At 44.8% G+C, this 17,936-nt stretch overlaps 1 protein-coding gene across 3 annotated transcripts in view; it reads left to right on the top strand.

The window, feature by feature from the left end:
• LOC147113976 (uncharacterized) overlaps positions 1 to 17,936 on the top strand; it is a 288,093-nt gene that overhangs the window by 101,370 nt on the left and 168,787 nt on the right. For all 3 annotated transcript variants that reach the window (XM_085995438.1, XM_085995439.1, XM_085995440.1), the window contains one exon: positions 670 to 820. In XM_085995438.1, the coding sequence (XP_085851564.1) occupies positions 670 to 820 (151 nt within the window). The remainder of the gene's footprint in view (positions 1 to 669; positions 821 to 17,936) is intronic.

Genomic DNA, 17,936 nt, shown 5'->3' with positions numbered 1-17,936 from the left:
GATGATTTCCACTTCTTTGTGGAAATTGAATCTCATTCAGAGAATGAGCTAGACCGTATAGAGGTACTTAATTTAACATCAGTTTCCTCCCATCAAATCTAAACCCACAACTCTACTTCCAGATGAATCAGGTGTCTGTCTAGTTCTCTTTTTAATGCTTCTGCCATGCCCACATTCACTCCACTGGGTTGCAATCTATTCTATAAGTTAACAATTCTAAATGTGAAAAAGTTACATTTCAAAGGTGAATGGAATAAGGGATGGTTTAAGTGTTAAATGTGCTTGTCTCAGCAATTAGAGGCACGCCATGCCATGGCTCAGAGGCTGAAACTCTGCTGATTTAGCTGTGTCGTCCTTGGGTGAGCGGTCTCACTGGAGGAGCATAGCTTCTGGAGCTGCTATTAATTTAGGAATATAATAACTCCAAGGACTTCACCAGCACTGATGGCTCTGGGATTGACATCCAGGATGCCAATCTGTGGTCCTACAATGAAATGGAGTAGAATTGTTAGCTGACCGAACCATTGCTTAGTTCAACTGAATGGGTTTCTTTCACCTGCTAGACCCTCTAGCAGCTGGCAGCAAGTGAATGGATTTAGTGATTTTTCTTTTTGTTTTGTAGTATTGATAAGTTTTTTTCTAGACTTTGATGTATATATTTATTCACAGATAAGAACACAGGATGCAGACCAATGTATCCAGCAGGTGGATGAGCTGATCCTCACACAGAACATTGAACACCGTGCTAAACCGAAGGAGTGGAAAACAGAACAAATTGAGCCCAATATTACTCAACTGAAACAGCAGCCCTTTTCATTAGGTAAGGAGACCTCCAAATCCTGTGGTGATCATAGAATCTGTTCAGTTTCTAATGTCAACTTTAAACTGAAAGCTGTGTATGAAAACATGGTGGAAAATGATCTCCTGTTGCACTGACATCAACCTTCTGTATACATAATGGTAACATTGTCCAGTTGACCACTATCAGCACTGATAATTTATGCACCATTGGGTTGGAAAGGAGGTTGATTTGTCTGTTTCACTCAATCCTAGTTGAGCAAATTACATCGAATATGCAGCACAGAAACAGGCCATTCGGCCCAACCAGTCCATGCCGCCGTTTATGCTCCACTTGAGCTTCCTCATCTAACTCTATCAGCACAACCCTCTGTTCCCTTCACCCTCAAATGCTTATCTAGCTTCCCCTTAAATGCATCTATAATATTCTCCTCAACTACTCCCTGTGGTATAAGTTCCGCATTCTCACCACTCTGGGTAAAGAAGTTTCTGAATTCCCTTTTTGATTTCTTGACTATCTTATATTGATGGCCTCTAGTTTTGCTCTTCTCCACAAGTGGGAATACTGCCCCTATGTCTACATTATCACAACCTTTCATAATTTTAAAGACCTCTATTAGGTCACCCCTCAGCCTTTTTTCAAGAGAAAAGAGACCCAGCTTGTTCCATATAGGCATAACCTCGCAGTTCTGGTATCATTCTTGTAAATCTTTTTCACACACTCTCCAGTGCCTTTATATCCTTTTTATAATGTGATTAGAACTGTACACAGTACTCCAAGTGTGGTCTAACAAAGGTTCGATACAAGTTCAGCTTAACTTCTCTACTTTCAATTCTATCCCTCTAGAAAATGAAACTCTAGTGCTTGGTTTGCTTTTGTTATGGCTTTATTGACTTGCATCGTGATTTTTAGTGATTTGTGTATTTGTACTCCCATCCCTTTGCTCCTCTACCCTATTTTCCAAGTAATCTGTGACCTTATTTTTCTTACTAAAATGTAATACCTCAAACTTATCTATGTTGAACGGTAGCGTAGTGGTAATGTCATTGGGCTAGTAATCTAGAGGCCTGGACTAATGATCCAGAGATGTCAGTTCAAATCCCACCATAGCAGCTGGGGAATTTAAATTCAGTTAATTAAATAAATCTGGAATAATTACTAGTATCAGTAATGGTAACCATGAAACTATCGGATTGTCGTTAAAAACCCATCTGGTTCACTAATGTCCTTTAGGGAAGGAAATCTGCTGTCCTTACCTGGTCTGGCCGATATGTGACTCCAGACCCACAGCAATGTGTTTGACTCTTAACTGCCCCCTGAAATTGTAACTAACCGCTACAAAACACAATAAGAATGAAACCGGATGGACCACCCGGCGTCGACCTCGGCACCGGCTACGGACACGGCAACGGCACACCCAGCCCAGTCAACCCTGGAAAGTCCTCCTTGCCAACATCTGGGGACTTGTGCCAAAATTGGGAGAGCTGTCGCACAGACTAGTCAAGCAACAGCCTGACAATCATACTCTCAGAATCATACCTTTCAGCCAATGTCCCAAACTCCTCCATCACCATCCCTGGGTATGTCCTGTCCCACCAGCAGGACAGACCCACCAGGGGTGACGGCACAGTGGTATACAGTCGGGAAGGAGTGGCCCTGGGAGTCCTCAACATTGACTCCGGACCCCATGAAGCCTCATGGCTTCAGGTCAAGCATGGGCAAGGAAACCTCCTGCTGATTACCACCTACTGCCCGCCCTCAGCTGATGAATGAGTACTCCTCCATGTTGAACACCACTTGGAAGAAACACTGAGAGTGGTAAGGGCACAGAATGTACTCTGGGTGGGGGACTTCAATGTCCATCACCAAGAGTGGCTCGGTAGTACCACTACTGACCGAGCTGGCAGAGTCCTGAAGAACATAACTGCCAGTCTGGGCCTGTGACAAGTGGTGAAAGAACCAACACGAGGGAAAAACCTACTTGACCTCGTCCTCACCAATCTACCTGTCGCAGATGCATCTGTCCATGACAGTATTGGTAGCAGTGACCACTGCACAGTCAGTCATTGTGAAGACGAAGTACTGTCTTCACACTGAGAACACCCTCCATTGTGTTGTGTGGCACTACCACCGTGCTAATTGGGATAGATTCAGAACAGATCTGGCAGCTCAAAACTGGGCATACATGAGGTGCTGTGGGCCATCAGCAGCAGCAGAATTGTATTCCACCACAATCTGTAACCTCATGGCCCGGCATATCCCTCACTCTACCACTACCACCAAGCCAGGGGACCAACCCTGGTTCAATAAGGAGTGTAGAAAAGCATGCCGGGAGCAGCACCAGGTGTACCTAAAGATGGGGAAGCTGCAACACAGGACCACATGCATGCTAAAAAGCGGAAGCAGTATGCTATAGACAGGGCTAAGCGATCCCACAATCAACGGATCAGATCAAAGTTCTGCTATCCTGCCACATCCAGTCGTGAATGGTGGTGGACCATTAAACAACTAATGGGAGGAGGAGACTCCATGAATATCCCCACCCTCATGGTGGAGCCCAGCACGTGAGTGCAAAAGACAAGGCTGAAGGGTTTGCAACCATCTTCAGCCAGAAGTGCAGAGTGGATGATCCATATCGGCCTACGCCTGAGGCCCCCACCATCACAGAAGCCAGTCTTCAGCCAATTCAATTCACTCCACGTGATATCAAGAAACGGCTGAGCACACTGGATACACCAAAGGCTATGGGCCCCGACAACGTCCCGGCTATCGTGCTGGAGACTTGTGCTCCAGAACTAGCCGCGGCTCTAGCCAAGCTGTTCCAGTACAGCTACAACACTGGCATCTATCCGACAATGTGGAAAACTGCCCAGATATGTCCAGTCCACAAAAAGCAGGACAAATCCAACCAGGCCAATTACCGCCCCATCAGTCTACTCTCAATCAGCAAAGTGATGGAAGGTGTCATTGACAGTGCTATCAAGTGGCACTTACTCACCAATAACCTGCTCACTGATGCCCAGTTTGGGTTCCCCCAAAGCGGCTCGGCTACCGACCTCATTGCAGCCTTGGTCCAAACATGGACAAAGGAGCTGAATTCCAGAGGTGAGGTGAGAGTGACTGCCCTTGACATCAAGGCAGCATTTGATCGAGTATGGCATCGAGCCCCAGTAAAACTGAAGTCAATGGGAATCGGGGGGGAAAATGCTCCACTGCCTGGGGTCATACCTAGCACAAAGGAAGATGGTTGTGGTGATTGAAGGTCAATCATCACAGCCCCAGAACATTGCTGCAGGAGTTCCTCAGGGCAGTGTCCTAGGCCCAACCATCTTCAGCTGCTTCATCAATGACCTTCCCTCCAACATAATGTCAGAAATGGGGATGTTCGCTGATGACTGCACAGTGTTCAGCGCCATTCACAACTCCACAGATAATGAAGCAGTCCATGCCTGCATGCAACAAGACCTGGACGATGTTGAGGCTTGGGCTGATAAGTGACAGGTAACATTCGGGCCACAGAAGTGCCAGGCAATGACTATCTCCAATAAGCGAGAGTCTAACCACCTCCCCTTGACATTCAACGGCATTACCATCGCCGAATCCCCCACTATCAACATCCTGGGGGTCACCATTGACCAGAAACTTAACTGGACCAGCCACATAAATACTGTGGCAACAAGAGCAGGTCATCGTTTCAGCCTGTTCTTGCCCCACAGAACTTAACTCATCTTCTCTCCCCTTGTCCAGTCTCTTCCCACCTACATCCGTGACTCTTTTGACGCCCTCCGCCACTTTAACAGTTTCCTGGCCCCAACCGCCTCCTTTTCACCATGGACGTACAATCCCTCTACACCTCCATCCCCCACCAGGATGGCCTGAGGGCGCTCCGCTTCTTCCTTGAACAGAGGCCCAACCAGTCCCCATCCACCACCACCCTCCTCCGCCTGGCTGAACTTGTTCTCACATTGAACAACTTCTCCTTTGACTCCACTCATTTCCTCCAAATCAAAGGTGTTGCTATGGGTACCCATATGGGTCCTAGCTATGCCTGCCTTTTCGTGGGATATGTGGAACACTCTTTGTTCGAGTCCTACTCTGGTCCCCTCCCTCACCTCTTTTTCCGTTACACTGATGACTGTATTGGTGCCGTTTCCTGCTCTCACCCTGAACTAGGCAATTTCATTCACTTTGCCTCCAATTTCCACCCTACCCTCACCTTCACTTGGTCCATCACGGACTCTTCCCTTCCCTTCCTCGACTTCTCTCTCTCCATCTCTGGGGATAGGTTATTGACCAACATTCACTACAAGCCCACTGACTCCCACAGCTACCTGGACTACACTTCCTCCCACCCCACCTCCTGTAAGGACTCTATTCCATTCTCCCAGTTTCTCCCTCTCCGCCACATCTGCTCCGACGATGCTACCTTCCACACCAGTGCTTCCGACATGTCTTCCTTTTTCCTCAACCGAGGATTCCCCTCTACTGTGGCTGATCCGGCCCTCGACCGTGTCCGTTCTATCTCCCGCACTTCTGCCCTCACCCCTGCCCCTCCCTCCCGGAACCACAATAGGGTTCCCCTTGTCCTCACCTTTCATCCCACCAGCTTCCACATTCAACGGATCATCCTCCACCATTTCCGCCACCTCCAACGTGATCCCACCACCAAATGCATCTTCCCCCTCCCCTCCCCTTTCAGCATTCCGCAGGGACCGCTCCCTCTGAGACACCCTAGCCCACTCCTCTCTCACCCCCAGCACCCCTTCCCCTTCCCATGCCACCTTCCTGTGCAAGCACAGGAGATGCAACACCTGCCCTTGTACCTCCTCCCTTCCCTCTGTCCAGGGCCCCAAACACCCCTTCCAGGTGAAACAGCGATTTACTTGTACTTCTTGCAATCTAGTATACTGTATTCGCTGCTCACGATGTGATCTCCTCTACATTGGGGAGACCAAACGCAGATTGGATGACCGCTTTGCGGAACACCTCCTTTCAGTCCGTAAGGGTGACCCCGAGCTTCTGGTCGCCTGTCATTTCAATTCACCATTCCATTCCCACTCAGACCTCACCGTCCTTGGCCTCTTGCATTGTTCCACGGAAGCTCAGCGTAAGCTCGAGGAACAGCACCTCCTCCGATTAGGCACTTTACAGCCTTCTGGACTCAATATCGAGTTCAACAATTTCAGATCGTAACCTTGGCCCCTATCATTTTTATATATTTTTTATCCACACTTTTGGTTTGTGCCTTTTCCTTTTTTTCTCTCTCCCACATGGCAGCTGTCTTTCATTCTGCCAGCGCAATTCACACTTCATCTAGAGCCATCCTTTTCTCGTTACTTGTCCTATTACCATCTCGTCTCGCATTGAATATCTCTTAATGTCTCCTCACCCCTCCAGACCTTCCCTTTTGTTCTTTCATCCCCTCCCCCATTTCTCAGCCCCCCTACTTGCTTCTTAATCTGTTTCATTTCCTGCTTTTTTTTCTCAGTCCTGACAAAGAGTCTTCGACCTGAAACGCTAACTCTGTTTCTCTCTCCACGGATGTTGCCTGGCCTGCTGAGTTTTTCCAGCATTTTCTGTTGTTAGGTCAGAGGCTATGTATTCTGCGGCGAGTGTCTCACCTCCTGACTCCCCAAAGCCTTTCCACCATGTACCAGGCACAAGTAAGGAGTGTGATGGAATACTCTCCACTTGCCTGGATGAGTGCAGCTCCAACAACACTCAAGAAGCTCAACACCATCCAGGACAAAGCAGCCCGTTTGATTGGCACCCCATCCACCACCTTAAACATTCACTCCTTCCACCACCGGCGTACTGTGGCTGCAGTGTGTACCATCTACAAGATGCACTGCAGCAACTCACCAAGGCTTTTTTGGCAGCACCTCCCAAATCCGTGACCACTTCCACCTAGAAGGACAAAAGGTAGCAGGCGCATGGGAACACCACCACCTCCAAGTTCCCCTCCAAGTCACACATCATCCTGACTTAGAATATATCGCTGATCCTTCATTGTCGCTGGGTCAAAATCCTGAAACTCCCTACCTAACAGCACTGTGGGAGTACCTTCACCACACGGACTGCAGCGGTTCAAGAAGGCAGCTCACCACCACCTTCTCGAGAGCAACTAGTGATGGGCAATAAATGCTGGCCTTGCCAGCGACGCCCAGATCTATAAGCGAATAAAAAATAATTCATTTGCCAATTATATGCCCATTCTGCAAGGTTATTAATGTCTTGGTGTAATTTGTTGCAGTCCTCCTCTGTGTTGACTATCCCTCCCAATTTGTTGTCGTCCGCAAATTTAGAAACTGTGTTTTTAATTCCAAAGTCTAAATTGTTCATGTCAGTTGTGAACAACAGTGATCCCAGCACTGATCCTTGTGGGATCTCGCTTCCCACTTTCTGCCATTCTGAATAGCTACCTTTTACCCCTACTCTCTGCTTTTTGTCTTGCAGTCAGCTAGTTATCCGTTCTGCTACTTGATCCTTGACTCCGCATGCTCTGACCTTATTCATTAGTTTATTATGTGGTATGTGATAGCCTCATTTGTATTGAGTTACACTGGAGACATGATTCTGACTGCAGTTGATTTTTAAACCTCTTGGGTCTTATGACTGAGTTAAAGGGACTGCTACCAAGATAAGATGAGACAAAAATCTTGTAATTTAATTTTAGTCACAGGTATCACACCTGGGTTAAAAAGAGCAAGACAAGGTGGGACCTGGAAAGAAAGTGCTGTTGGCTCGTACTTCTGATAGCATGTCCCAACTGTTACTGCGAGGGATAGTGACAGAAAGTATTAACAGATTTGTTGGTGGGGTATCTTGCACTTCGCAAGTGAGTAGAACCTCATCAAATTGGATGATTGTATGAGAGCGATTGTTTAAGAAGACTATCCTATTTAAATTTTATTAGGATTGCCCAAGTTTCAGGACAGTAACTTTTTCGGAGAGTCGGAGTGTACTTCTTCCAAGAAATGTTTCTACCTGAAGTGCAGAAACCTCTGTTTTCGACACTAATAAAGTTCTCTTTGACTGGGAAAACACATGAATTTACACTGGTACTTTTTGTTTCCCTCAGGGTAGATTAGATGTGCTTATTACATAGAATTGCATAGAAATCAGAACACGGTATCAGGACATTTGGCCCAACCAGTCCGTCTTGGTGTTTATCCTCCACAGGAGCAGTAGTCCTAATCCCACGTGTCCACGTTTTCCCCATCCCTTTGTTCCCCTTTCCTTCAACATCTATCGAACCTGTTCTTGAATGTTGACACAGTCTCTGCTTCAAACACTAACCCTGGTACTTCATTCCACAGCCACTCAACCCTCTGGGACTAAATTAAAATATCCTGCTACCTCTCCTAGATCTCTTACATTTCATCTTATATCTTGTCTCCCTGTTGTGGACCCCTCAACCACCAAAAACAGCCTTTTTCTATCTACACTGTTCCTACCCTTCATAATTTCAGATATCTCTATCAAATCACCCCTTAATCTCCTCTGATGAAAGCAGTCCTCATTTTCTTTGTATTTGTATTTCCTCATACCAGACAACATCATAGTGAATATGTGCCGTACCCCCTCTATTGCCTCAATAGCCATCATATAATGCGGAGCACAAACTGCACAGTCTTACTAAGGTTTTATTATTACATCTTGACTTTTTTATTATATACTTCTTGCCATAAATCAAACTATTTCATTAGCTTTATTATGGCCTTATCAACTTAATGTGCTGCTTTTAATGTCTTGTGAACCTACAGATCACTCTAAATGAGGGAGAGCTGGATGCGGAAGAGCAAAGTATAATTTTCTTTAACCAAAATGCACTAGATCATATTTATTAACATTAAATCCCATCTACAGGAAACTTCGCGATATCCGGCACCGACGGGACTGGTGTGATGCCGATCTATGAAAACTTCCGGACAGACCAGCGCTAATGTTGAAGGATACGGAGGTTTTCATCTCCATATCTGACAACAAACACTGTTGCTTAGCAACAGCTTGTAAACAGTCGGCCCGTACCTTGGAAGCGTCTCTGTAGCTTAGCAGCAGCTTCAGAGAGGCTTTCCAGAGACTGACTGTTTAAAAAAATGCTAGAAGAAGAAAAAAAAAGAAAAAAACCTAACAAAACGGCTGCTGATTTCTGCCGTTAGATCGAGGTTTCCGGCCGTACAACCTCCGGATAAACCAGTTTCCTGTACCATATTTTTGCCCATTCCACCATCTTATCAATATCCTCTTGCAGTTCTGAATTATTTACTATGCCTCCTATTTAAGTATTGCATGCAAATTTGGACACCACTCCTTCTAGCCCTGTATCCAAGTCATTACACAGTCAACATAAGCAACCCCAGAATAGAACCCTGTGTGATACTGCTACCCACTTCTAACCATTTTGAGAAACTGCCCTTTTACTTTGTTTCTTCCCTTCTAAACAATTTTTAATTCAATTTGCTACCCCCCCCCCCAATTCTATATTCTTTATTCTTCTCTAATAGTCTCCTGTGTAGGTTTTCTAAAAGCTCATGTACACCAAATCCACTGCATTCCTCGCACCCACCATATCACTCCACAAAGAACTCTATCTTATTAAGCACAATCTTCCTTTATGAAATCCATGTAGGCTGCATTAATTATTTCAATTCATCTAGATATTTAGTAATTTAACTAAAGATTCTAAAATTTTCCCCATTACTGATGTTGAACTAACTGGCCTGTAATTGGCTGGGTTCTGTAACAGGCGTGTGATCCTCTCTGCCCAATTTTCCTCTTTGTGCTTCAAACAAGCAGTGCTTACTGCCCAGACCATGAAGACCAGATCTACCCCATATCTTGTTATTCAATTGTGCCCAAGGTTGATGTTGATGCAATGTGGAAGGCAGCTACTTACCAGTACCAGTCACCACCGCACTCAACTTTTTTGCCTCAGGCTCATTCCAGGGATCAGCAGCAGACATCAGCGGCATCTCCCAGGTGGCCGCACACACTTGCATCATGGAGGTAACCGATGCCCTCTTTGCCATCGTGCACAATCACATCCATTTCACCAAGGATCAAGCAAGTGTCACGACGCGTGCGGTTGGATTAGCTAATCTGGCAGGCTTTCCAAGGGTGCAGGGCATCATTGACTGCACACATGTGGCCCTTAAAGCACCCCATCGCAATCCAGGTATTTTTGTCAACCGCAAGGGCTTCCACTCCCTTAACGTTCAGCTAGTGTGTGACCACAAGAAGGACATTTTGCAAGTTTGTGCCAAGTACCCTGGCAGTTGCCATGACTCCTTCATACTGCGCCAGTCTAGTGTGCCTCCGCTATTCAGTCCGCCAGACCAACTTAACGGATGGCTACTTGGAGACAAGGGCTATCCCCTGAAGACGTGGCTAATGACGCCATTGAGGAGCCCATCCAGTGAAGCTGAGGAGAGCTACAACTCCAGCCACGTCCACCAGAGCCATAATCGAGCAAACCATCGGTTTGCTGAAGATGCGCTTCAGATGCCTGAATAGATCAGGTGGAGCCCTGAAGTACTCAGCAGCCAGGGTCTCCAGAATCGTCGTGGTTTGCTGTGCACTTCAGAACATGGCACAGCGTTGTGGCTTGCAGATTCCTGAGGACCAAGCGGCTCCTCACATACCCTCCTCAGATGAGGAGGAGGAGGAGAGCGAAAACGAACATCTTGCAGAGGCCCATCAACCAGCGGCAGCAGTACGCGAGAACATTGCTGCCCGGGATGCAAGGAACGCACTCATCTTGGCCAGATTTGCTTAGCCTAGCCAATCAAACACTTTTGCCTCGCAGCTTCTTACCTGAGCATCGACAATGGCCAAGAACCAGCGGATTCCTAGCAATTTGACCACCATACTGACAATTGCAAGTAATCCTAAGCCCTCAATGTGGAAGTCCCATTCGTGAAATGACACACGCCACAACTACAGCAGTAGCCATCAGATTTTTTATTTACATAATCATCTGATGGCTTTTTAACATAAAACATCAAATTTCACCCAAGTGACTACCCTTGTGACTATTTGTGCAGTATCTTTCTCTTACGCATGCTCCTACGTGGTGCTTCCCCTGTGGCTTCAGCAGATGTGGAGGCCCCTTGCTCACTTTCTTGCTGCTCCTGTCTCGACACCTTTGGCGGTCGTTCTGAGGTTGGGAACCTGTGAGGGCTCGCCAACAGTCTGCTGCTCCTGCGGCTGTGCAGGGGTTGAGACGCCGATCTCAGTTAGGTGTGGACTCTGGTGGGGCTCTGACCGAGGGCTCTGCAGTGGCATGGAAGTGTGAGCGCTTAGAGAGGAGCACTGGCAGTCCTACTCAAAGACTTCCATGAAGGTCTGGTTTCTCTGTTCAATAGATGGCCATCGCTCCTCCAGAGATGTCATTCTATTCAGAACACTCACCATGTTTTCTGCACTCTGGCGACTTATCACCTCCATGGAGGTTGCCATCCTTTCCATGGTGATGCGTTCATGCGCCAATGACTCCACAAAGGCTCTGCTCATGTTCACAATGGACTCCTCCATTCGCTCCACACTCGCAGCGACCCTGGAGACAAAACCTGCCGGAGACTCCTGCATCTGTTCCTGGTGTTCCAGCACCGCTGATCTTGTGGATGGACCCAGAGGCAGAGGGTCGACATGCAGCTGAGCCGAGCTGACAGAGTCCTGCACCCTCCGACAAGGACTCTCCACTGCTGTCCCTGTCTCCACCATCTGCTGATGCTCACTTGTGAGCTGTGATACACCAGGTGACAACACTACTCTATCTCGCGATGTTCCCTTCGAGGTGTGAGTGTCTGCGCTGGTGCTGGGTGCGGTGAATTCTGCTGACGCTGCGCCCTCAGAGGTTGCAGCTTCCTCTGAGGAGTCTTGAGGCTCATGTTCTTCCTCCTAGATAGTGGGGACGGGTGCTTGTGATGGTCCTGTGGGGAAGTAAAGGAAAGAGTCAGATGTGAGGCCAAGGTTACATGCACATTGCATATTGCAGATGATTATAAGTCTATCTATTAGAGCTTCAGAATCATTATCAGTGACTCATGCAATTGTCATTGAGAGAGATGGAAAACTATTCTGTCACCAGCTTGCTGTGATGCGCCCGTCAGTCCATCCCCCACTTGGGAATCTTCCTCCACTCCCACGATCTCCAGGACCGCCTCCTCCCAGGTGGTGAGCTGGACTACTGAGAGTGGCCTTCCTCCTGTCCTCGCTCTTTCCCTCTTATTGTGAGCTCTCTTTGTCTGCAATGAGGGAGACAAGTGGAGTTTGAGTGAGAATGAAGGAGTGAGTGTAGAGAATCCATAGCATAGATGCTTAGAAGGAGACAAAGATGGAGTGAGGTGGCAAGACCAAGGGCCCTCCCTGTGTGTTGTAACTTGTAATTGCATCACAGCGATAGGGAGTGTGGGGGCTGCATAGTCGAATAGTTAGGTGAATGTGACCATAGAGAGAGAGGGAATGGGTAAGGGTGCATGGATGTCAGTGTCAAGAGGGATGTGGAGGAAGAGATTGCTAAAGCCGAGTGCTGGTGAGGAGAGGTTATGGGGATCAGATTGAGGGTGATGGGAAATTCACACTCACTTTTCCAGTGCGCAGAAAGTCATGAAACCTCTTCCTGCACTGAAGCCAGGTTCTGCGGGTTATTGACAGAGTTGACCTCCTCTGCCACCTGGATTCACACAGCCTTGGTTTGCTGGGGAGGCTTCTTCCCCGAAGAAGGAAAGAGCACCTCTTTATTTGCTCTTGCTCCCTCTACTAAAGCCTGCAGGGCAACGTCATCAAAGCAGGGTGCAGACCTAGGTCTCTGGCTGGCCATTCTTCCTGCAGGTGCCTCTAACATGCAAGGGCAAAAGCTTGGCAGTCTGCAGAAGAAGCAAGGCTTGTTGCAGACCTTAAATGCAGCAGCAATGATGACGATATCGGAGGCGACTTCCAGACTGGAAAAACTCATTGGCCATGGGTTCCCACATGTTGGAACTCAATTGGCCAATTAAGTTAAAATGGCATAATTTTCCCACTTCGATTTAGAATCGGGCGGCTAACGCGAAATTCGGATTACACGACCCCAGCCCACCCCAGTATCAAAATCCAGCCCTCTTAGTCCATTCCTGGGGACTGAACGGCGTCCGCACTTTGGAACAACACAAGTGGAGGTGCAGCACATGTATAATGGTCGCTAGAAGGAGGCTGAAGCAAACAAGTTTTAGCCCCCCGGTGAAACAAAAATGAGAATTTATTTTTTAAAAATTCAGAAAATTGTTCAAAGCTGGAAAAAAAATCTAGGAAAGTGATGTTGAATGTCCTGCGGTAAGATCCAGTTACATTTTGCCAGGTGTTGTCCTCTTTTTGAAAGAGTATATCAGGGTTATTTAAATCATGTTATGAAAGAGGGGAAAAAGTTTGTGCCCCCATTTGTACCTCGCTGTCTGTGAGAGATGGAGGGAACGGCAGCAGAAAAAGAGGAAATAACTTCTCCAAAACTGATCCCAACTCATCGCCAAGGCTGGGGATAGATAACCTCACCGCCTTCTTAGGAAGTTTAATCACTTTATTCACTTTCTTATTTGAGCTCCGTTTGGAATTAGAGTTTATTTTATTATTTTTGTTGTATGTTTAATGACGGCATTGAAGAGGGAAAGAGAAACTTGGAGCAACAACTTCTGTCAAAGCTGCAACAAGACTTGAAAGAATTTAAAGATTTCTAATGAACTTTTCACACAAAATGAGTGTTAAAAACACTTTTTCCCCCCTAAGTTTCAAATATGATTTTGGAAGAAACAGAAACAAAAATCCATTTTCCCCTTATCTAAACAAGTTACAACCAGGTCTTGAAGCCCAAACGCTTTTAAAGAGGGTCTGAAATGCTTAAAACATTTTAAAATTGATATTTCTCAATATTTGATTTTGAACGATCGACTGAAGTGAGTAGCTTTACATAAACATGCAACCATGCTGTTGAGGAGGGGGAGGGCGGGGAGGATTTGTAGGAGATACATATTACTTTTTATTGACTTTAAAAAATATATCATTAAGACTTTTAGAAAGAGAACCAAAAAAGGGCAAAAACACAAACAATTTTATTTTGTCTGTCATTCTATAGTCCTAATAAGTCCCAGGAATAATGTAAATATAGATTTCCTCTTAAACGTTTAGTGGAGTGTTAGTAGAAACACGAGTTATGTAATGATGTATAAAAATTGCAGGAAGCTACTTTAGAAGAAACTACTATTTGTTCATTGAGAAAGACACAGAAAATACTTCGATTAAACTGATAATGTACAATTTTGATTTGGTATAAATGTTTGAAATAGGAGATAAAAAATTGAGAGTACAATGAAGTTTGTTTCCCACTGTTTAATTGGGAAGTACCTAAAATAATTCAACATTTTTCGTTATAAGAGCAGGGATTAATGTTGTGGCGAATGTTTGAGAGAAAAACATTAGAAGCGAAATTCGTAAATTAACATCTTTATGTCAACATATTAGTCAACATTGCCAAGTCAGTCTGATTGGTTCTTCTGTCCAGGAAGAAAGATGAATGTTTATTTGTTAAATCACAGCTTTTCCTGCTTTTTGTTTTTAATTCGGTGACACAAATTGCGTGCGTGTTTTTCTGTACTTGTGAATAAGTGCTGCGTTTCTGACATGTTACATGGTGGGGGGGGGGGGGGGGTGCTGCTGGTTCAAGAAGACAAGGTTTATTAATGGAAGTGATTGAAGTTGAAAATACAGATACCTGTTCTTCTTCAATTCTTTTTAATACTGTGAACTAAAGAACTACAGCACTTTATATTTGTTGGTTGTCTGGTTGAATTGCGATTAATATTCTAATGACGTATCTGGACGTACAGCACGTCCGCTCCATAGGAAAGCCGCTGCTCCTGCTGCTTGTGCAGCCATTGCTATAGTGACATGAGGGATGGGCTAATACATTGAAAACTTTAAAGTTAATACAAATTGCATGAATAGATATGCCTCTTTCAGCTCATTGGATTGTTTGTTTGTCAATGCATAACGTGTTACTGAGTGACGTTTCTGAAGTGTTAATGCATTATTATGCAGTTCTTTTATATCCCAGTCATTTCTGGCAAGTAATTATAAAAAAAAAAAAAAAAATAGTTTGTACCTGACGAACTAAAAGCTTTTAACTAATTCTACCATAAACAAACTTGCAGAATGGGCATGTAAATGACAAATGAATTTCAATATAGATAAGTGTGAGGTGGTGCATTTTAGTAGGAGGAATAAGGAAGCTACCTACTCCTTGGAATCTAAATGGGGTAGAGGTGCAAAGGGATCTAGGGGTATAGAGTCACAAATCATTAAAAGTAGCAACGCAGGTTAAAAAAGCCATAAAAGTGCAAATAAAGCACTGGGGTTCATTTTTAGAGGAATAGAATTCAAAAGCAGAGAAGTTATGTTAAACTTGTATAGAACCTTGTCTGATTGTCTCGTGATTTGAGACAGTGGGGTGGCATTATTGTATATATGCTTTGTGGTTGTTGTTGCTGTCGTTGTTGTTTTAAAATTTGCTCACAGACGAAGAGGTCGTGCTCAAAGGAGTTCGTGGCCCGCTCAGTACAAAAAAAATAAAGGGAACATTGGTCAAGGGTAATGTGGGCCCTTTTAAAAACAGATGCAGTAATATTGCAAATGAAAATAAGGAAACGGCAGACTTGTTGAATAATTACTTTCTGTCAGTCTTCACAGTAGAAGAGGATAATATACCTGACATTCCAGGGAAACTAATAATGAATCAAAGACTGGAACTCAATAAAGTTAACGCAAGCAAGAAAACAGTACTAGAAAAAATAATGGCACTAAAGACTGACAAATCCCCAGGACCTGATGGTTTCCACCCTAGGGTTTTAAGGGAAATAGGTGAGGAAATTGCAGATGCTTTAGCCATAGTCTTCCAAAACACTCTCGATTCAGGAATTGCCCCTTTATATTGTAAAATTGTAAATGTAGCTCCATTATTTAAGAAAGGTGAGAGTAACCAGGAAATTATAGACCCGTTAGTCTAACATCTGTTGTGGGGAAATTATTGGAATCTGTAATTAAGGAAAGAGTGACTGAGCACTTAGAGAAGTCTGAGCTGATTTAGAGAGAGTGAACATGGATTTGTAAAGGGTATTTCATGTCTAACGAACCTCATTGAATTTTTTGAGGAAGTAACTAAAGTAGTAGATGGGGAATGTCTATGGATGTAGTTTATATGGACTTTCAAAAGGCATTTGATAAGGTTCACTTAAGAGACTGTTAGCTAAAATTAAAGCTCATGGAATTGATGGCAAATTATTGACCTGGTTAGGAGATTGGCTAGGTGGTAGAAGACAGAGAGTAGGCATAATGGGTATGTACTCGAATTGGAAATGACTCGTGGTGTCTCACAAGGATCTGTGCTGGGGCCTCAACTATTCACTATATTAATGACTTAGACAACACAATAGAGAGCCAGTTTGCTGATGACACAAAGATTGGTGGCATAGTAAGTAGTGTAGACAGGAGCATAAAATTAAAAAGAGCCATTGATAGATTAAGTGAGTGGGCAAAACTGTGGCAGATGGATTTCAATGCAGGTAAGTGTGAGGTCATCCATTTTGGACCAAGAAAGGATAAAATCGAATATTTTTTAAATGGTGAAAAGCTAGGAACAGTGGAGGTTCAAAGAGATTTAGTGGTCCGTGTACACAGATAACTAAAATGTGGTTGTTAGGTACAAAAAAAATCAAAAAGGCTAATGGAAATAATATAAAAGGGAAGAAGTTTTGCTATACAAAGCCCTGGTTAGACCACATCTGGAGTACTGTGTGCAGTTATGGGCACCACACCTTAAAAAGGATATATTGGCCTTGGAAGGAGTGCAACAGGGATTCACCAGAATGTTACCAGGGCTCCAAGGGCTAGATTATGAGGAGAGATTACACAAACTAGGCTTGTATTCCCTGGAATCTAGAAGGGTGATTTGATTAAGGTTTTTAGAATTTTTAAAGGAATTCATAGGGTAGATAGAGAGAGAGTTTTTCTTCTGGTGGGGGAAGTCTATGACAAGGGGACATAACCTTAAAATCAGAGACAGGCCATTCAGGAGAGACATTAGGAAACACTTCTTCACGCAAAGGGTGATAGAATCACAGAAACCCCACAGTGCAGATAGAGGCCATTTCAGCCCATCGAGCCTGCACCGACACATATCCCACCCAATCCCCGTAACCCCTACACCAACACATATCCCACCCTATCCCTGTAACCCCACGTATTTAATCCCCCTAACACTAAGGGTCAATTTATCATAGCCAATCAACCTAACCCGCACATCTTTGGACTGTGGGAGGAAACCGGAGCACCCGGAGAAAACCCACGCAAACACGGGGAGAATGTGCAAACTCCACACAGACAGTCGCCCGAGGCCGGATTCGAACCCGGGTCTCTGGCGCTGTGAGGCAACAGTGCTAACCACTATGCCACCGTGCTACCCGGTGATCTGTGGATCCGGAGAAGTGTGGATCTCTCCCACAGAAAGCAGCAGATGCTAGCTCAATTAATATTTTTAAATCTGTGATTGATAGATTTTTGTTAGCCAAGGGTATAAAAGGATATGGAGCCAAGGCAGGTGGATGGAGTTAAGATCAGCCATGATCTCATTAAATGGCGGAACAGGCTTGAGGGGCTGCTCATGTTCAGTGTTCCCTGTAATTTTTTTTTACTCCGCGCAACTCATTCAAAATAGTGCGCATGCGCGGTTTTTGCATTGAAAAGCCAACAAGCCTGCTGTGTGGGATCCCTGAGCGCTTAAGTGGAGCATTGCTCATTTTCCTATATCAAATAATATTTAAATATTTATGGTAGAAAATGTATTTTCTGATTCCATTGTTGCCAGGATAACAAATGGAATCCTGTAGATTCTGATATTCTAGCTGTTCTTAAATATTTACAATCTTCAATTTTAATAAAGTTAGAACTAAGTCAATTAAATGAAAACCCAAGAAAAATATCTGCACACAAATGTGAAATGCACTGCCCAGAAACCCATGGATGCAGATAGATACTTATTTGGGAAGTTTTAAGAGATATGACAAACAATAAATAGCTGTCATGACTAACAAAATAGTGGAGTAGTGGCAAT

This window comes from Somniosus microcephalus, chromosome 8, assembly GCF_052327205.1.
Source record: "Somniosus microcephalus isolate GS21.2 chromosome 8, FLI_Smic_1.0, whole genome shotgun sequence".
Lineage (NCBI taxonomy): Eukaryota > Metazoa > Chordata > Chondrichthyes > Squaliformes > Somniosidae > Somniosus > Somniosus microcephalus.
Note: the sequence above shows the minus strand (reverse complement) of the source record. Positions and strands in the feature narration are given on the sequence as shown.